The following is a 19813-nucleotide window of genomic DNA, read 5'->3' as shown; positions in this document are numbered from 1 at the left end:
AGACTTTGGAGGTCATTTTTGTCTCCTTCCTCCATATTGCCCTTTCTTTTCTCTTCCCCCGTATACTTGTGTGCTTCTTTTACCCACGTCCAATTTGCATTCCCCGTTCCAAAAGAAAACCCAGGAACAGATAAAAATGGCGCATTTTATTGGAATTCAGGGATATCAACTTTGGGCAGCAGCGGAGGGCAGCTTCACATAACTCTTCATGGGGGGCAGTGGCCGAATCTTTCGGCCAGCCCACCCCCCCTTGCGGTGCCACAGCCCGCTGGAAGGCCTCTTGCCCAGCCAGCGGTTCCGACCGGCTTTGCCGATGACCCGTTTGTTATGATCAACATTGGATACTCGGCCTACTGTTGCTGTGCACGTTTCTAGTACCTGACAAAGTGGATGGAGGAGAATCACTGAGGAAAAGGAACCGCACAACGTTGAAAGCATAATACAGCAGAACCTAAGTGCAGAGGGTGGACGAGGGGGAGCTATAGTAGAAACTGGGTAGTTGAAAAGACAATGTTTCTTTCGTTATGGTGCCAACCTGACAAGGCATGCTTAGGTATGCAGCAAAGGACAGACCCAGGTAGAGGAAGTTGCTAGTATCATAAAACACCTGAGAGCAATCCCAGGCAGGAAAAGATACATTCCAAAAATTCCTTCTGTGCTGATCCCACCCACCTGTACTTACACACCTGCATCTGCCTCTTAGAGGGCAACTGGATAATGGCTGTTCCATTCACCTTCCGCAGCAGCACACCACAAGTTCCTGGGGAAGGGAGAAGCAGCTTTGCCACCCTTCACAAAGGTGTGTGTGGGGGTCACCCAAGGGCCATAGCCCACATGCTGCCCCTGCCTTGCCTTTTAGGAACAGACACAAAAAAGAAGGATGCATGCTGTATTTTATAAGTACATGTTCTTCTGACAATGGACCAGATGTGGGCCCATGGGTTCAGAGCATTGTGACATCAAATGCCCCTTGGTCTTTCTAACTGTGAGACTCAGGTAGCTCCTTTCTCCATACCTGCAGCTCGAATATACTGGGCCCCTCGGCCTGGCTCACTTTCCACGTTGTTAATGAGAGTCCCCACAGGCAGAGCCCCAAGAGGATGTGCATCCCCTTCCCGAGCAGCAACTAAAAGACAAAATTTTATCAGCCCTAGAACCTTTGCAGCCTCCAGCCCATACATCCAGTAGTCATCTCTCACCTGCCATTCGGCCTATGTGGTTAGAGTTCAGGATTATATCTCCAGCCTGCATGTTCTCTGTGGCAATGATCCAACGTTTCCGACTGCCCCCAGCAACCAGAGCTATGTCTGCTGACCTGTTCGTGGACAAGGGAGAAGACTATCAAGGAAGACTGATATCATCTGATAACAAACTTCACAGCAGTCATTCAGACCACACCATCATTGTCCCTCATCCCAAACTTGCCTACAAGGATCATAGCGGACTCTGATAACCTTTTCCTCAAAGGGTCCTGGCTTAGTCTCCTGCTCTGGCCGGAACCGCAGAAAGTCAATCATGCGATAAAGTTGCTTGTGGCCCCCACCAATACCGTGTACTCGGATTCGGCCTGTGGTCAAGACAGTTTGGGGATGCAGTTCAAGTCAAATTAGTTCAGCTCCTACCTAGCACTGGGAACAGGCATGTTGGCCAGAGAGTAGTACTTCCCAACATTATGGCACATAAAGGAAATGATAAGGCTGGGCACATTGGTACACGCCTGTAATCCCAGGTACTGGGAAGGAGATTCCAAAGGTCAAGGTCAGCCTGGGTTCTGCAAGACCCTGTCTCAGGTTGTGGCTCAGCAGTAGAGCGCTCACCTACCACCTGTGAGGCCTTGGGTTTGATCCTGAGCACCACATAAAAATAAAAATAAATAAATAAAACAAAGGTATTGGTCCAACTACAGTTAAAAAAAAAAAAAAGGTTTGGGCTGGGCGCCAGGGATCATGCCTATAATCCCAGCAGCTTGGGAGGCTGAGACAGGAAGATCATGAGTTCAAAGTCAGCCTCAGCAACAGCGAGGCACTAAGCAAGTGAGACCCTGTCTCTAAACTGATTGAACTAAATAAACAAATAGGTTTGGGCTTGTATCTCAGTGGTAGAATGCCCCTGGGTTCAATCCCCAGTGCCATTAAAAAAAGGGAGGGAGGGCTGGGGCTGTAGCTCAGTGGCAGGGTGCTTGCTGAGGCACTAGGATCAATCCTCAGCCCACATACAAATAAACAAATAGAATAAAGGCATTCTTTCCAACTACAACTACCAAAAACTTAAAAAAAAAAAAAATGGAAGGAGGAAGAAGAAAGAGAATTATAAAAAATTTGCACAGCTCACTGGGGTAAAGGGGTTGGGGCAACATCTATATAGAGTTTGGTAAAAATATAATTATGTAATTACTGAAATTGTATATTATTTTTAGATAATTTACTTCAAATCATTGAGTTCAGTAAGTTTACAAAAACATAAATTGTACTCATATAATTTCAACTGTTATAAATTTTGGAAGAATATGAAGAAGAATGTCATGGCATTTCCTGTGAACAGCCAGTTGTCTATTGCTTTGTGTTCCACTCTCTGGCTCTAATACATGAAGAAGGAGCCTCTAAATAAATGCTTTTGAATTACATTCCTCTGCACTTTACAAGGTCTAAGTGTTACTATACATAGGTCTAGAGTCCTAGCCCTTGCTCCCACCTGTGTGGTCTCGACCCCCAGATTTCCTCTTTTTCACTGGTACAATGGTGTATTTAGTACGACTCTTCCAGGATACAAACTTGGCATGAAGGGCCCCAGAAGTAAGTATAGGGCGGCAGGGGAGCAACATCAATGCAGAGGGCAGTTGGAGGAGGGCATTGCTCACCACCTAGGGATAATAAGAAATCTCTTCACTTGAAAGCAAACTGAAGATGGCTCAGACCGATTTTAGCTTGTAGTCCATTTCTTTTTGGAAGTGTCCAACACCAGATGTCCAAAACCTCCACCCTTTACTGCTTGCACAAACATCAGTACAGAATGTTTATCCAGATGTATATGGGTTGATTACCTCTCCTCATTTGATTGTCTCACCTGTAAGTATTTCTTCAGTGGAATATTCTCCCCTTGGTCATCTTTAAAAACTGGCTCAAAATCTCTATCTTCAAGAAGTTTTCCTTCCCTAAACAACTCTTTTCCAGAGCTGGTAATTTCCACATATCCATATATAACCATCAGCATTAATGCTTTTTGCCCTCTGCTTTATGTTTCAGGGAGTTTCCCATATATGAATGGAGGCAAGGGATCATTTCTGTCTTGTTCCTTGCGTATTCCCTATATTTCACAGAGTAGGTTGATTTGGTTTTTAACTTTAAATGTTCATCTGCCAAAATGTACCATTATCAGCCTGAGAACACCAAAGGAAAAAAACTGACAATTTCCTTTTTTTTGTGGCCTAACAGTTGCCCACTCGAGACCTCAGGATACCTTCTCCTGAGACTAGTATTCTTGGTTTCTTGCCCAGCATTCTCTAATCTCAGCAATAACTCATTTTTAAAAATATTCTTTTTTAGTTGTTGATGTACCTTTATTATTTATTTATTTATATGTGGTGCTGAGGATCGAACTCAGTGCCTCACACATGCTAGGCAAATGCTCTGCCACTGAGCCACAACCCCAGCCCAATAACTCATTCTTGTAGGTATCATAATGATTGAGAGCACAGGCTCAGCCTGTGTGGTAGCACATGCTTCTAATCTCAGCTACTTAGGAGGTTGAGGCAGGAGGACTACAAATTTGAGGCCATCCTCAACAACTTAGACCTTGTCTCAAAAAAAAAAAAAAATCATTGGGGATGTAACTCAGAGGTAAAGCACTCCTGGGATCAATCCCCAATAACAAAATAATGATAATTATAATTATAATAAGGCTGAGAGTGCAGCATGTCTAGCATGTGCAAGGCCCAGAGTTCAATCCTCAGCACAAAGCCAAAAAGGCAAAACAGAACAAAACAAAAACAGAGGCTCTGAATCCAGACTGCCTAGCTCCAATAGTTGGTATGTGACTTTGGACTGCTTGTCAGCTTTCTCATCTGTAAAATGAAAATGATGTTAACCATTTTATTGAGTGGCTGAAAGGAGTTAACTTACTTGAAATGGCTATTATGTCTCGCTTATCGTAGACATTCTGAACAACTGGTGATCTGCAAAAAAGCTTGTACCCCAATATCTCTTCTGAAGAATCTCGCCTTATGATGCAGCAACATTTATAAAGGAGAGAGCTAAGGCAAAGATCACGGGCCTGCTTTACTCCTGACTAGACTTGCCCGCATCCTCCGCCTCCCATCCCTACCTAGCAGTCCTCTCTCCCACGGCCCAAATCGAAACAGCCTCCTTCCCAGGTAAGGCGGATTACCTGCGCAGCAGGGAGTAGACTCGTGCCGGGGGCGGTAACGGCCGGGGGCGCCAGACTGAGAGAGCCCAGAGCACGAGTCAGTGTCCATAGGGCCATGGGGGTAGCTCAGATCCCCTGGCTTCAGCACGCTACCTTTACCTTTAGTCAGGCTACTTGGCGCAGCCAGATGACGTTCTGCTCCCGGCACCGTCGCCTTCCAATAACGTAAAAGGAGGCGGGCTAGAATTGCAGAAGGGCTAGCTTTCCTCCTCCAGCGAGGTCAGAGCCAATCGTCTGGCGGTTCTAAGGTCGCATGACTGAGGACTCGGCCCCGCCCCCAGAGCCGTCAAAACAATTGCCTCAAGCGGCAGCCATGATTAATTTAAAGGGGCAGTACCGGCAAAGGCGGCGCCAGACCAACAGAGTGCAGGTGAGTCTTTCAGGGTACCCCTAGGGCTGAAGGCTAAGGTCACCGTCACCTTTTATTCCCTCATTCTCGGACAGATGAACAACTCTCTTCCGACCAACCTCACAAAACTCTCGACTTAAAAACTCCGCCCCCATTCTTCCCCGCCCATCGGCGTTCCGACGGACAGACCGACAGTCTGCCCCGCCCCCTGCGCGACCGAGTGAGTGACCTCGGGATTACCTGGCTGTCAGGTCCTCGCCCGCGACACGAACCTCGGTCGTCCACCCACACCTCCTTCCCTGCGGCCCCCGCCTGTCTCACTCTATCCCCGCTCTGGGCCTCAGGGCAGGTCCGCAATTCTACACACTCCTGAACCGTCACCCCAGGTCCTGGAGACCAACTCTCAGCGTCGCAATTCCCTGTGACCCTGCAGCTGCTCAACAGACCTCCCATTCTTCCCTGCACCATCAGACACTTAGGAAGCATCCTAAGGTGATTCCCCTCAGAGCCTGTTAAGAGGTGCTCCAGACAGACAAAGCCATGGAATTAACTGGGCTAGGAGTGACCAGGTCTCCGTCCTCATGCTTTCCTAGACACACCCTTTGCCTCAGGTCGCTGATTAAATCAAATCTCCCTTCTTGGGAGAAAATAGCTCCCCAGGCCTGAGTTGGAGAAGGAGGAGGGACATTGGTCGTCTTTGAAGACCTGAAGGCAGAGGGAGGTAGGGTGTTTGTCCTGGATGGGGCTCTGTGCCAGGTCCTCTGAGTGACTGTGAAGTGGTAAGAGGAGGGGTGGGACTGCCGGACTTCTGGACTTTGGGCAGGGCAGATCCTTCTGAATCCCTAGCGCTGAGCAGAGTTTCTTCCGGCTCAGGCCTGAGTGGTGGCGCTAAGAGCTCTGCTCACAGGTAAGAGGACTTCAGAGATGAAAAACTAGAACCTTTGAGGAAGTAGGTAGACAGCCTAATCCTAGGGTGTTGGGAAGTATGGGCTGAAGATTAGTGGAAAGAGACAGGCTGACCCGATTTGGAGATGCTGGTCTAGTTCTGTGGATGATGTAGCCTAAAGATGTGTAACCCACTGAATCCTGTGAGAAAGGCTTTCTTCTTTTCCCTCTCATAATTTAACTTTGAAACCTATTCCTTCCCTTTCTTGGAAGCCTCTGCTTTATTTTCTATATATCTCCTGCCTACTTTAACCCTATTCTCTTTCGGCTTTCTCAAGTACCTTCTCTGATCCCTGTAGAGCTGTGCCTCATCCCTTTCCCTTTTCCTAAGCTAAGCTCTCTCTCCAATTCCTGTTTGGTTTGCTTTATTCCCAAGTCCTAGATTCCTCTGCTAGTTCTTAGCACCTTTGTTCCTTCTATAGACTTTCTTCATTTAAATCACTTCCTCTCCCTCATCTTGGTTATGTGTTTAGTGGTATAGGCTGCCTCCCTACTGATTACTCTCTCCAGCTGAGCCACATACTCTTGTTCCTTCGCTCACTCAAATCTGCACCATGTTCTGACCTCAGCCCCTGTCTCATTTTTACCCTACCTGAACTCTGCTGTTTCTCTCTAGCCCAGGCGAGCTACCCCTGGCCAGGATGTCGGGCCTGGTGTTGGGGCAGCGGGATGAGCCTGCAGGGCACCGCCTTAGCCAAGAGGAGATCCTGGGGAGCACCCGGCTGGTGAGCCAAGGACTGGAGGCCCTACACAGTGAACACCAGGCTGTGCTGCAAAGCCTGTCCCAAACTATTGAGTGTCTACAGCAGGGAGGCCATGAGGAAGGGCTGGTGCATGAAAAGGCCCGGCAACTGCGTCGCTCTATGGAAAACATCGAGCTAGGGCTGAGTGAGGCCCAGGTGAGAGGACAGGGGTGGTGCCAAGGAGTCCATAGTACAAGGAGGGGCAATTGTCTGATTGGAGGTTTGGGGTCACTTAGGATCATCTTGTCCTGGACATTTGCATTCATTCATACATAATTATCTATTAAAGCCCCTACTATGTGCCAGAAACTCTTCTGGGAACTGGCATACATCACTAAAGACAGAAGTAAAAAAAATCTTTGCCATTTTGGAGCTGTCATTCTAGCTGGGAAAGATGAACAGTACACAAATAAATAAGTAAATGATTCAGTGTTGTCAAAGTGATAATTGTTAAGGATAAAAAGATAAAAATAATGAAGGGAAGGGAACTAGGAAGTGTGGAGAGAGAGTACAATTTTAGGTAGGATGGCTAAAAAAGACCTCACTGAAAATATAATATTTCAGCAAAGATCTGAAGGTGAGGAATACCAGTCATGCAAGAAATAGGGAAAGAGTGTCCTAAGTAGAGAGAACTGTGAGTGCAAAGGCCCTGAGCTGGAACCTGCCTGATGATTTAAGTTAACAGCAAGGGGCCAGCGTGGCTACAGTAGAGTGAATGAAGGAAAAGCAAATAAAAAATTAAATCTGAAGAGTAATGGAAGAGGGGAGAGGAGGACAGATCATGTGGCACTTGCAGACTTTAACTTCAAGAGATGAAAACTGTTGAAACGTTTTAAAAAGTCTAACTTGACATCATCTGACTGCTAGGTTGAGAACACACTCTAAGGGAAAAGGTAGAAACAGGGAGGCCTTTGAGGAGGTCGTTGTAATCTGGGTGGGAGCTGGTGGCGTGGCCTAGGGTAATGATAATGGAAGTGGTGAGAAATTAGTTCAAGGTATATTTTCAAGGTAAAGCCATTGCTACCTACTTCTATCCATTGCTCCTCTGTGCTGCTGCCACTTGCCACCTCCCAGGAGGCTTCCCTTTTGCCTGTCCCTGATTGCTGCCACCCAGCAGCTTACAGGATGTACCCACCTAGGTCATGCTGGCTCTTGCCAGCCATCTGAGCACAGTGGAGTCAGAGAAGCAAAAGTTACGGGCTCAGGTACGGCGGCTGTGCCAAGAGAACCAGTGGCTCCGGGATGAGCTGGCAGGCACCCAGCAGCGGCTACAGCGTAGTGAACAGGCTGTGGCTCAGCTGGAGGAGGAAAAGAAGCACCTGGAGTTCCTGAGACAGCTGCGGCAGTATGATGAGGATGGACACACAACGGTGAGTTTGCACAGGCAGGATTGGCTAGAAGCTAGTATCTGGGCACAATCAGGAGGCAATTGTTCCGTCATCCCTGGAGGCCAGGATTGATGGCCAAGCTGTCCCTACTTGGAATAATTCCTTTTTCAGTCCTGACACCAACTCTAGGTAACAAGAAGAAGAGGAAACAATTTTCATTCAATCAATATTTAATTAAATGCCTACTATGCTCCAGGTACTATGTACTCTACTCATGAATGGAGCAGACATTCCTGCTCTCATGGGTATATTTATGATAGGAGAAAGACAAACAGCTGGATAATTCAAATCCAGAATCCTCTCAGTTGAGCAAGACCCTCTTAAAATTTGCTCTCAAAATGTATGAAATTCAACCCTTACTGAACAGGCATTAGGTATTTTTGTGCTTTATGCAGTGCAAGAAGACATACATAGAAGAGAAGTAAAGAACTATGAGAGTTCCTTCTTGAGTTTATAATGTTTCTTTAGGGAACAAGGCTTACACAGGAGAACATATCCATGATAATCCAAAGCAGCAGGTGCTCATTCTGGATGAGTGGTTTAGTCAGTGTAAGGGAAATTCAAAGAAGATAGGTCCCTGAGGTCTGGAATGGTCTGAGAGTGATTCACAGAGGAAGCAGGGTACAGGTTTGGAATGCTTATTGGAATGTTAGGAGTTGGGATGAATTTTGAAGGATGACAAAAGAGAAGGAGGAGCTTTCTAGACAGGACAGAGGGTGTCACAGGTAAGAAGAGTTCAGGGATGGAGAGCTGGTCTGCCTCAGAGAAAATGAGATGATTTTCACAGGGCACATTGGTGAAGTTGGTAGGAGGACTAGAGATCTTTGTATTAAACTGCAGTTCCTAATAGGAAAAAGCAAATTTCTCCAGTGTGGAAATAGGTGATATATGAGGGTCTGGCACTAAGTCCAGAGTAAGCAGTGCCAGATGATGGGCAGAAGTGCCAGACACTCCTTCCCCTCAGGAGAGACATGGCAGACGTGTAATCAATGTAAACACAGAGGGATCAGCACTGGGGCTATAATTACAATAGTTGGGCAGGAGAGAGGGAGGGGCTGGAGAGGGAAGGTAGTTTAGGGTAAGGTGGTTTCTGAATAGGAAGAGAGGGAAGGAAGAGAAGCCTGAGCTTGACTTGGCTAGATGATGGCCTTTCCTTAGGGCAGAGGCAGGAATAAGGCTCTTTTCCTAAGCCCCATCTGTCAGAGATTTTATGACTTAGAGGGACCCATGAAGAGGTCATGCTGCTTCTTCCTTTTTAGGAGGACAAAGAAGGAGATGCTACCAAGGATTCCCTGGATGACCTCTTCCCCAATGAGGAAGAAGAGGACCCTAGCAATGGTTGTGAGTTGGCCTCTGAAGTTGGATAAGGCTGGTCCCAGCAGGGCCCACCCTGTGTACTGGATGCTCACCATCCAGAAATAAGCTCTCCACTTCCTCTGGAGATAGAGAAGGGGCTGGGCTAGTATTTTCATTTCCTCAGCCTTCTCCTTACTCATCAATATTTATTAAACACTTAATAGTGAGGACTACTAAGAATACCAACAAGAAAATGATACAGGTTTCATTAGCAAGGCATTCAGAGAGGGATCCTGGGATGGGAAGATCATGAGCCCTTCAAGGGAAAGAACTGGGTATTTCTTATTTTGTAATCCTGGGACAGCCACTGGCTTATGCTTGTTCAATAAGTGTTTGTTGAATGAATGAATTACTAGGTGAACAGCTGGGTTTGTGATGGGCACAGATGCAAGGGAATGGATAAAACAATAGCATTGGAAGCAGGTTTCCTTGGCGCGACGGGGTGGGGGTGGAAGCACAGGAGACATGGTATGGGAGTGGGGAGGCATACCCAAAGGGGAGAGGAAGAGTCCTCTGAGGAAGTCTCCTGTTCACTTTCTGGGATGGTTTAGTGTCCCGTGGCCAGGGTGCAGCAGCAGCCCAGCAGGGTGGATATGAGATCCCAGCAAGGTTGCGGACTCTGCACAACCTGGTGATCCAGTATGCAGCCCAGGGTCGCTATGAGGTGGCTGTGCCACTCTGCAAACAGGCACTAGAGGACCTGGAACGCACATCTGGCCGTGGCCACCCTGATGTGGCTACCATGCTCAACATCCTTGCTTTGGTATATCGGTTAGTACTGCCCTCTGCATGGCCCACAATACCTATTTACCCCTTGATCCTCCTCTGGCTCCCGTGCCTCCTCTCTACTAGGTATCTCTCCTTCCTGTTGGTCTTTCCAGTGTATTCTACTACGGTGCTTCCTCATGTACCAGAATACTTATTTTTTTCCATTCCCAAGCCCTCAACCTCAAAGAACACTCATCTCTCAGGCTCTTTGCTTCTCTAGTCTCTCTTCTGAAAAGTGTCTCTTGCTTCCTGTGACTTGTGGCCTCCTCTTGGATTGGCAGTGATCTGTAGCCTGGTGTGGGTGTGTCAGTGAAACCCTCTCACTGCCCATGTCAGGCTTCCTGTCTCCAGGGACTCCCAGTCTTCTGGGACTCAGTTTCTCAAAGGGAAGGAGGGAAGGATATGTTGTGGGGACAGAATTCAGGGTAACACCTGTCCCCTTTTTTCTTTTCTAGGGATCAGAATAAGTATAAGGAAGCTGCCCATCTGCTGAATGATGCTCTCAGCATCCGGGAGAGCACCCTGGGCCGGGACCATCCTGCTGTCAGTATTCCTGGTCCTCTTCCAGTGCTCCCCACCCCATTGCTCTTTTGCCTTCTCTTAGCTTCCCCACCTGCTGCCCTCAGTCCTCTCTCTAGGGGTGCTTAGGAAGGAGGCATCAGAACTCTTTTCTTCCATGCACTTTCCAGGGAGCCCAGTGGTTTTAATGCTCTGAGACTCAATGACTCCTTTTTATTATGAATATTTTCCTGAATTTAATTCATAGGTAATGTGTCCTACTTACATATAAGATTTCCAAGAAATTTAATATGATTCCCTAATTAATATAAAGAAGAAACAGGAAAGTAATTTATAATAATATATAAAATAAAAAGTAAAAACACAGCAATAGCTGTATTGAGTATAATTGTGCTAGAAGACACAATGATACATAACTGATATATAATGAATGACTTTGGATTCAGAAGACTAGGAAGCCATACTAGAAAAATGAAAGAAAAGAAGTATAGATGGAGACTCAATTAAACTGTAGTGTTACAATAAGTAACCACAGACCAGACTTATTTGAACATAAGAGAAAGAAATAACCTTAAGTAGGGGTAGCATGCCAAAACAAATGATAGATTGTCAAAGTAGAAAAAGTGAGAAGTAAGATTTTATTTAAAATATTGTAAAATATTTTCATGTAAAAAGGAGTTGAACATGTGAAAGTAATTCCCTATGATATGACATGTGATGATAGGCAGGGATGATTAGCTCAGAAAATATAACTCCTACCTTGATATCCTACCAAAGGCCAAAGCTTATGCTCAGTGTCTGAATGTCTGGCAATCTGTTCAAAAGTTGACCGCTGACCTGCATGTGAAAAACAGCTATAGTGTTCCTGTTTTCCCATTGGTAATAGTGCCCCCAATCTTTATGGCAACAACAACAAAAAAACACCATCAGAAATTTCTAAAAATCACGGGGTGTGGTGGCACACTTCTGTGATTCCAGTGATTTAAGAGGCTGAGGGAGGAGGATTGCAAGTTTGAGGCCAGCCTCAGCAATTTAATGAAAACAAAAAACAGGGCTGGGGAATAGAGCTCAGAGGTAGAGCACCCTTGACTAAATCCCTAGTTACAGACACACAGAAATTTCTAAAAATCCCCCTAGAGGGCGATACTACCCCCCCATAGAGCCTCAGAACCATCCCAGGCAGCAATTTTCCATCCTCCCAGCCTTTGGTCAGGGTGGTGGAGTCAAGTCTCCTTAATATTGTCTTGGGTACTGCTACAACTCAGATTCGTTTAGATCCTTTGCAGCACTAGTGTCTGATGGGACAGGTTTCCCTTGCAGGTGGCTGCCACACTCAATAATCTGGCTGTGCTGTATGGCAAAAGGGGAAAATACAAGGAGGCAGAGCCACTGTGCCAGCGAGCACTGGAGATTCGAGAAAAGGTACCCACATTCTCTCTCGATCCTTCACTTGTCACCGCAGCCCCTTCTCCTCATCTCTCCTGACCTACCTTCCCTCTTGCCTCTCCCTTACCTCTGCTTTATTTTCTTCTCTTTCTTTTCCTTCTGCTCCCCATATGTGCATGCACACACATAATCATAGTCATTCATCTGTTCCTTTGCTCCTTTTCAGGTCCTGGGCACTGACCACCCAGATGTGGCAAAGCAGCTGAACAACTTGGCCCTATTGTGCCAAAACCAGGGCAAGTATGAGGCTGTGGAACGCTATTACCAGCGGGCACTGGCTATCTACGAGGGGCAGCTGGGGCCAGATAACCCTAATGTAGCTCGGACCAAGAACAACCTGGTAAGGAAGAAGGGGACAAGATGGGTGGAAGAAGGGGAAGGGAAAGGCCACTTGGGTCTTGGAATCAGTATCATAATTTGGTACACTACTTTCATCAATGATGTGCCTATTTCATCAATGATATGCCATTGGGGGTGAGGCATCTGCTTCATGCCAGGGGTAGATGTTCCATAGCCTCCTGGGAGTAGGGTGGGGATACCTATAACCCCGCAGCTAGAAAAGGGTGTGTAAGGAGGACCTCTGGGGAAACTCACATAGACACCAAGAAATGGAACTCCCTGAATCTGGCCAAGACCTTGTCTCCTTCCATCTCTTGCTCCTGTCTTCCAGGCTTCCTGTTACCTGAAGCAGGGCAAATACGCTGAGGCTGAGACCCTGTACAAGGAGATCCTGACTCGTGCCCATGTGCAGGAGTTTGGGTCTGTGGATGGTGAGTGGTGAGGGTCTGGGGACTGGGCTACAGGGAGGAAAAGAAATTTGAACTATATGTGGGGTATTAGGCCAACAGTAGTACCCAGGGGGAGCCAGATCCCTTTAGTTCAGCCCTGTTGGTCTCCGGGTCCTGGCGCCTCCAGACCGTACAGTTGTCTTCTATAACCTCCTCACTCCACTCCATGTGTCACCCCCAGATCATCACAAGCCCATCTGGATGCATGCAGAGGAACGGGAAGAAATGAGCAAAGTGAGTGGGAGTGTCCAACCTGGGGACCCCCAAGGCTGTCAGGGCCTCTGTCTTGCTCATTGCATTAACCCAGCTACTCACTTCCCACCCCAGCTCCAGCCCCAGATACATGGTGCCTTCCCACACCAGCCTGCATGCTAAACCCCTGCCCATCTTATCCCTTAGCATCTCTGTATCCTCATCTCTGGCTTCCCCTCTGCTTCAGAGCCGGCACCGTGAGGGAGGCACACCCTATGCTGAATATGGAGGCTGGTACAAGGCCTGCAAAGTGAGCAGGTGAGCTGCCTAAGAACAGTGGTTTGGCCTCCTATTCCCATCCTCCCAAGCTCTGATCCCAGCCTCCTGCACCTTTTTCTTTCTATTCTTTTACCTTCCCTCAGCCTTAGCTCTGCTCCCTTTGTCTCCTGTTTACCCCGCTGAACCCATTCTCCCTTCCTCCCCGGTCTCTTTCCATAGCCCCACAGTGAACACTACTCTGAGAAACCTAGGGGCTCTATACAGGCGCCAAGGAAAACTGGAGGCAGCTGAGACCCTGGAGGAATGTGCTCTGCGTTCCCGGAAACAGGTCAGAGGCCTGGGGAAGGAATAGCGCTGAGGACAAGGGATGCTCAGGCCTCTTGTGAGTGTCCTGAAAATGAGAGGCTAATGGGGAGGATAGGAAGGAGAGAAAGGTGAGACAGTCTTATGGTTATGAAGTGTGTTCTTCCTCCCTGTCTACCCTTTGTGGTGAGGATGCTAGGCTGAAGATTCCCTTCCTTTCCTATGGATGGGCATGGTGATAAGAGGCTGAGGTTAGGAGAGCCCAAAGTTGAAACTGCTCAAATTGTGAATCTTGACTGATTAATAGATTGTGAAATAAAGTCTGTGTGGTCTATGGTAAAAACAACAACAACAACAACAAAAACAAACCAACACACCAGTTTGATTTATATAAAAAGTAATCTAAGGAGGGAAGCCCATTAAGAATTGTTTTTTAAATAAATGACATTGTTTGCCTGCTAGAAATCATAAGCATATTTATACATATTTATAAGTAAGAGTTGTGTTTAGCAAAAATGAGCAGGAAAATTGAGTTTGACTCTTTCACCACTGCCACATTGGTCTTTCTTTTTCTTAGCTTTCTCCCCCTGACCCTGCCATGATACTGGGATTGAACCTGGGGTGCTCTGCCACTGAGCTATCTTCCTAGCTATTATAATTTTTCCAGTTTTGAGACAGGATCTCACTATGTTGCTGCAGCTGGTCTCAAACTTTTGCAGCTCCTGTCTCAGCCTGCCAAGTAACTGGGATTACAGGTGTGCACCATTGCACTTGCTTCTTAGTCTTCTTAAGAACAGTTATTCTCTCACTTCTACACCCAGCCACCACACTTGGAGGTTAAGGATATTGTGATACAACTATCTATATAACTTTCAGGGTACCAGATGGATGTATAGCTTTCTAGGATTAAAAAAAATCAGATATATATTTTAGGATCATTGATTAACCAATAAGCAACCTATGGCTTTTTAAATAAAAAAGGCTCTCAGACTTGATTTACTTTTGTTTTGTTTTTTGTTACCAGGGATTGAACCCAGGGGCACTTAACTACTGAGCCACATTCCCAGCCCATTTTTATATTTTACTTTGAGACAGGGTTTTGCTAAATTGCTGAGGCTGGCTTTGAAATTGTGATCCTCCTGCTTCAGCTTCCCAAACTGATGGGATTATAGGTGTGTAGCTTGTTTTTGTTTTATACTGGGAATTGAACCCAGGGGTGCTTAAACACTGAGCTACATCCCAAGATGAGACAGGGTTTTCCTAAGTTGCTTAGGACCTCACTAAGTTACTTAGGTTGACTTTGAACTTGTGATCCTCCTGCCTCAGCCTCCTGAGTTGCTGGGATTACAGGTGTGTGACACTGCTACCAGCAAGCAAGGCTCTCAGACTGTAGGAATGAATTAGTTTTACCCAGAGAGAGAGATGTTCATGCAAGGAATGCTGCCTAAAAAGAATATAATACAATTAAATATATATGTATATATACATACACACATATATATGTAAAATACATCGACGTATTTATATGTAAGAGTGTATTGCAGCTGGGTGCAGTGGCACATGCCTATAATCCCAGTGGCTGGTGGGGGGAACTGAGGCAGGAAGATTGTGAGTTCAAAGCCAGCCTCAGCAACTTAACAAGGCCCTAAGCAACTTAATGAGACCTTGTCTCTAAATGAAATATAAAAAATGCTGGGGATTTGGCTCAGTGGTTAAGTACCCTTGGGTTCAATCCCTAGTATTAAAAAAAAAAAAAGTGCATCACAAATAGAACAAGTAAGTATTGCCCTAGTAGTTGTGTACTGGGATATCACAAGGAGAAAAAATACAAGAATGTTTTCCTTACAGTCCTGATGGTGGAGAAAAAATTTAGAGCTCACCCTGAGAAAGTAAGCTTCTTCCTTTTTCTTCCAGGGCACTGATCCTATCAGCCAGACCAAGGTGGCAGAGCTGCTTGGGGAGGGTGATGGTAGAAGGACCTCCCAGGAGGGACCTGGGGACAGTGTGAAATTTGAGGGAGGTGAAGATGCTTCTGTGGCTGTTGAATGGTCAGGGGTAAGTCTAATCATTTCTCCTTGATCTCTCTTGCCTTCTCCTGCTGGTGGTGTGAGAGGCTCTGAGCCTGCCTTTTTCCAGGTTCTGGAGGGCAACCTACAATGAGGACATGTGTCCCCATTCCAGTTAGTCCATCCCCCAGGACTACCTCGGGAAGCCAACTTTTGACTGTGATCTTGTTTTCAATCACTGGGCTTTGGGAGGACATATGCAGAATAAATCTCTCTTGAGTCTACTCAGAAGCTAGTCTGCATGGGATTCCTTTAGCTTTGATTGCCCATCCCTCTATGTCAGGATGGCAGTGGGACCCTGCAGAGGAGTGGCTCTCTGGGCAAGATCCGGGATGTGCTTCGTAGAAGCAGTGAACTCTTGGTGAGGAAGCTCCAGGGGACTGAGCCTCGGCCTTCCAGGTACACAATGAGGTGGAGTTATGGCAAAGCAGGCAAGTAAGCCCTTGCCTGCAACTCCTGTTGGTCCCTGATCTCTGGAGAAGAGTATTGGAGATGCACATAGAGGTCAATGGAAATGGTGACCAAAGGAGTTCTTGCAGGATGGGTGCCTCAATGGGGGATGAAGTTACCTGAGGAAATACTGATGCCTGATGCAGATAAGAGTGGGTGTGGCATGGAGGATGGTGAGGTGGCAGTGATCTGACTTCATGTGATACTGCCCAAGAGGCCTGTAGCTTCAGGGCCACCTGGAAGAAAGAAAAGAGGTCTTATATATATTTTATTTTCCATTTAGCAGCAACATGAAGCGGGCAGCCTCTTTGAATTATTTGAACCAACCCAGTGCAGCACCTCTCCAGGTAAGAGTGGTGCTGTGAGCATATTGGTGGTGAGAAAAGGATTATCAAGCAAGCCCATGGAAGGCAGGGAAGAGGGAAAAGTCTCCTGTGATGAAGATGGGCCAAGGAATTGGAGTCCTTGAGGAATCTGTCAATAGCTTGTTGGGGGGTTGGGAGTAACCAACAAGGGGCATTTTTTAGGCTAGACATAATAACCAGTAAATTAATCAAGAGGGGACTAAGAGCCAGGTATGGTGGTGCATACCTGTATCCCCAATGACTTGGGAGGCTGAGGCAGTAGGATCTCAAGTTAGAGCCTCAGCAACTTAGCAAGGCTCTAAGTAACTTGTTAAGACCTTCTCTCAAAATAAAGAATAAAAGGGGGCTACGTTATGTGTGACTCAGTGGTTAAGAGCCCCTCAGTTCAATCCCCAGTACCAAACAACCAAACAACAACAATAACAACAACAACAACAAAACCCCCCCAAATACAAGAAAGAAGAAACTAGGAATTGATGCTCTCTAAATTGTTACTTTGGAATTTTGAATAATTCAAGAATGGAGATACTAACCTCCATTGAAGACACTTAATTATTCTTCTGCAGCTACCATATTACTCACCTTCGGGACTTTATAGTCCAAGACAAAGAATAAAAATATTGGGCTGGAGCCGTGGCTCAGTTGTAGAGCACTCACCTAGCATGCATGAGGCACTAGGTTTGATCCTCAGCACCACATAAAAATAAAATAATAAAATAAAGATATTGTGCCCACCTATAACTAAAAAATAAATATTAAAAAAGAATAAAAGTATTAAGTAGTCTCCATTTGAGAAAATAGTGATGACCACTTACGTTCAGCTCATTCAAAGAATATGTGAATATTCTTGTGCTTTCTCCTGGTAGTTTCTGCATCAGATTCTAGCCTTCTGGAAGATCCTAGCAGGGCCTAACCAAAGTCTCAGAACTTGGAGTTGAGCTTATAGATCTGATCCTAAGTCCAGAAATAGATTTCAGCCCTGGGTTAGATGGACTCTGGGAGACAGTCTTTGGAAAGCTGAGGTCCCTGGGTTGATGGGATGGTAATGTCTGTTTTTTCAGGTCTCTCGGGGCCTCAGTGCCAGCACCATGGACCTCTCTTCAAGCAGCTGACATTCAACCCATCCCCCAGATCTGCTGGGTCCTCCACAGCCTACACGGCATTCCCTATTGCTCCAGCCTCTTCTCCACCCCAAGGTGGGACAGTGAAGGAGGAGCAGTTTAACCGGAAGATTGCTGCTGCCTGTAGGGTCTCCGCTCCCTCCTCAGGAATCCCCCTTAGGAAGGACCCTCAGGATACACTCTCCCCACCCTGGGGTCCTCTAAAATAGCTGGCTCTGAGGCCCCCCAAGGTGGGTATAAAGCAGGAATGCATCTCAGAGATGTAGTCTGCTGCTGACTTTTCTGTCAGGGGTTTGGGTCTGGCCAGTCGCCTTGCCCTGGCCTCTTTTGTTCCCTTCCCTTTGCTGCCTCACTTCAGGTCCATGTATTTCACATTTCTTAAATTAAAAAAAAAAAAAAAAATCAGGTAAACTTTCTGCTGCTTGAGTCTTGATTGAAGGGGACAGGAAGCAAGGATTTTGTTGGGGCCTTTCACAGAAGGGTGAGGGGCAAGGGTGGATGGGGTACCCGGAATAGTGTTGGTTGATTCTTGAATCTCTTCTCTCTTCTCCCTTGTTTGTATCCTCTCCCACAGGGCCTGAAGGAAGGCATCTGGGGGATGGGGAAGGAGGCCTACAACTCAAGGAGAAGGTGTTGTGGACTGGGTTGTCAGGGACATGTGGTGGCCATGTGGCAGGACCCTGGAGTCCTGGCGCCACTTCTTCTGCCTGTGAGGCCCTCTGTGGCTGCCCCTCCTCCTCCCAGCTGCTTGGGGGAAGGGAGGTCTAAGGAGGCCTGGGGGGCCCTCCAGAACCAAGGGGGGGACAAGGCACTATCCATCCCCTCCCAGTCTATCCTGGAGGCCTGAACAGCAGCTGGGGCCCATCTTCTAAAGTTTGACTCCTCCTGACCCGCCTCCTACACCCCTTGCTGCTTTCACAACAAAGAAAGAATGTGGGGGTGGTGGCGCTGGGGGTAGGAGGGGGATGCCTGGAACAAGAGCTGTGCACAGCAGGGCCTCCCCACAGCTGGAGACTTGGCCATCCCTGACATGGCCCAAACAGCCTGGAGATGGACTTGGGATGAATCTAACAACCTTCAGCCTGGCTTTCAATGCCCAGCATGTTTCTGCCTTTCGGTTCAGATTGGTCCAAAGCCAAACCAGACCCCAGCCTTGCACTCCGCCCCGCCCCCCTCCGGCTTCTCCCACTACATCTTCCTAGGGCTCCAGAGTATCTCTAGTTTACCCTACTTAGGGACACCAAGGACAACCTGCTGGTCTAGGTCTCGGTCAAGATTTCTGGTGTTTTGTTTCCTTACCACTTGGAGAATTCTGGGGAAACAGGGTCGGAGCTTCCAGGCAGACACATAACTGACTATTCTTCCAAGGGGCTACGACTTTTAAAAGAGTCACTTTGGTACTCCTGCGTGCTTGCAAACCAGGTGTGTGGGTACAAGGTACGCTATCCTACCTCGTCCGGGTCCCTCACACTCCCCAGAGACTTCCTCTCTCCGTCCCGCATCTCTCTTCAGACCCCTCCCCCAACTGAGAGCTCCTCCCAGCCACCGCGGGGAAGGGGCGTTGAGGGGGCGGGGCGCCGCGCGGCGGCCAACGAGGAGGGGGCGTCGTGAGGCGGGGCTTGGCGGCGGCGGCGGCGCGCGTGGACTTGGAGGTACCGGGCGCGCGCGGCTCCAGCTCCGGACGCCTAGGGCTCGGGCTCCGGCTCCAGCTGCGGCTGCTGCAGCGGCGCCCGCGCTGTAGTGCGTCGGCCTCCTGGGCCCGCCGCGGAGCGCTGTCTGCGCGCCCTCCGTGCGCCCATCTCCCGCTTTCCCCAAGCCGGTCGTGATGGGAGCTGCGCGGGGATCCGCGGCCGGCCCCTGCCGGCTGCTTCTGCTAAGCGTCCTGCTGCTGCCGCTCCTGGGCGGTGAGTCCCTGCGAGCTGTGGGAGCGGGACTAGGGAAGCGCGGGAGTCCGGCGGGCAAGAGGGGGCCCCGGGGAGGTGAGCTGGAGCGGGCGCAGTACCCCTGGAGCGAAGGGGAGTCTTGCGGGGACTGCTTGGTCTGGGCGGAAGGGCTCAGGGAGCCGGGGGGTCTGGAGGCTGGCGAAGCCCCCGCGGACTCTGTCGGGATCCCTCTCCCATCCTGCGTTTTTAGCCTCCACGGAGTTTTCCCGGCCCGACCTGAGAGTTTGCTCGACAACTGCCAGGAGTTACCGGCTCCTGGTGGGGACTTTCTTTTCGGAGGATAAACGAATTGCTCCCCGCCCCCCCGTGAGGGGTGCGGTTAGGTGGTTGGCGGTGGGGGAGACGGATTCCCCCCACGACCCGCAGGCTC

At 48.0% G+C, this 19813-nt stretch overlaps 3 protein-coding genes across 7 annotated transcripts in view; 2 read left to right on the top strand and 1 right to left on the bottom strand.

Annotated features, from left to right (window-relative positions):
- Window positions 1-125: 125 nt before the first annotated feature.
- Mrpl2 (mitochondrial ribosomal protein L2) lies at window positions 126-4582 on the bottom strand. Of its 2 annotated transcripts, none has more exons than XM_026383408.2 (7): window positions 4522-4582; window positions 2692-2860; window positions 1426-1567; window positions 1200-1315; window positions 1016-1126; window positions 687-760; window positions 126-378 (listed from the first exon to the last, which is right to left on the bottom strand). In XM_026383408.2, the coding sequence occupies exons 2-7, from the start codon at window positions 2819-2821 to the stop codon at window positions 166-168; spliced, it is 786 nt and encodes a 261-aa protein (XP_026239193.1). In that variant the 5' UTR covers window positions 2822-2860; window positions 4522-4582; the 3' UTR covers window positions 126-165. The 2 variants fall into 2 exon arrangements, with proteins under 2 accessions (XP_026239193.1, XP_026239192.1); XM_026383407.2 differs by having other exon boundaries at window positions 4384-4571.
- An 87-nt stretch (window positions 4583-4669) lies between these two features.
- Klc4 (kinesin light chain 4) lies at window positions 4670-17884 on the top strand. Of its 4 annotated transcripts, XM_026383405.2 has the most exons (17): window positions 4773-4792; window positions 5116-5263; window positions 6333-6615; window positions 7599-7829; window positions 9107-9188; window positions 9755-9974; window positions 10427-10514; window positions 11811-11912; window positions 12103-12276; window positions 12607-12706; window positions 12906-12958; window positions 13164-13234; window positions 13415-13523; window positions 15413-15553; window positions 15848-15963; window positions 16298-16361; window positions 17441-17884. In XM_026383405.2, the coding sequence occupies exons 3-17, from the start codon at window positions 6358-6360 to the stop codon at window positions 17489-17491; spliced, it is 1860 nt and encodes a 619-aa protein (XP_026239190.1). In that variant the 5' UTR covers window positions 4773-4792; window positions 5116-5263; window positions 6333-6357; the 3' UTR covers window positions 17492-17884. The 4 variants fall into 4 exon arrangements, with proteins under 4 accessions (XP_026239191.1, XP_026239187.1, XP_026239190.1 ...); XM_026383406.2 differs by lacking the exon at window positions 5116-5263 and having other exon boundaries at window positions 4670-4792; window positions 16301-16361; XM_026383402.2 differs by lacking the exon at window positions 5116-5263 and having other exon boundaries at window positions 4670-4792.
- A 1441-nt stretch (window positions 17885-19325) lies between these two features.
- Window positions 19326-19813, top strand: part of Ptk7 (protein tyrosine kinase 7 (inactive)) — a 67632-nt gene continuing 67144 nt past the window's right edge. The window contains exon 1 of the mRNA XM_026383431.2: window positions 19326-19404. Within this exon, the coding sequence (XP_026239216.1) occupies window positions 19326-19404 (79 nt within the window). The remainder of the gene's footprint in view (window positions 19405-19813) is intronic.

Source organism: Urocitellus parryii, chromosome 8, assembly GCF_045843805.1.
Source record: "Urocitellus parryii isolate mUroPar1 chromosome 8, mUroPar1.hap1, whole genome shotgun sequence".
Lineage (NCBI taxonomy): Eukaryota > Metazoa > Chordata > Mammalia > Rodentia > Sciuridae > Urocitellus > Urocitellus parryii.
The sequence above is the reverse complement of the archived record's forward strand: the minus strand, read 5'-3'. Positions and strand labels throughout refer to the sequence as shown.

What these genes read in the sequence shown, in the direction of transcription:
- Mrpl2 (XM_026383407.2), bottom strand. Translation starts at nt 4,479, where the DNA reads ATGGCCCTATGGACACTGACTCGTGCTCTGGGCTCTCTCAGTCTGGCG. An exon ending in TGGGGGTCGAGACCACACAG is followed by an intron (nt 1,568 to 2,691) that starts GTGGGAGCAAGG and finishes TCTTGACCACAG; the next exon opens with GCCGAATCCGAGTACACGGT. An exon ending in CCACATAGGCCGAATGGCAG is followed by an intron (nt 1,127 to 1,199) that starts GTGAGAGATGAC and finishes TTTGTCTTTTAG; the next exon opens with TTGCTGCTCGGGAAGGGGAT.
- Klc4 (XM_026383402.2), top strand. Translation starts at nt 6,358, where the DNA reads ATGTCGGGCCTGGTGTTGGGGCAGCGGGATGAGCCTGCAGGGCACCGC. An exon ending in ATCCTTGCTTTGGTATATCG is followed by an intron (nt 9,975 to 10,426) that starts GTTAGTACTGCC and finishes TTTCTTTTCTAG; the next exon opens with GGATCAGAATAAGTATAAGG. An exon ending in GGAGTTTGGGTCTGTGGATG is followed by an intron (nt 12,707 to 12,905) that starts GTGAGTGGTGAG and finishes TGTCACCCCCAG; the next exon opens with ATCATCACAAGCCCATCTGG.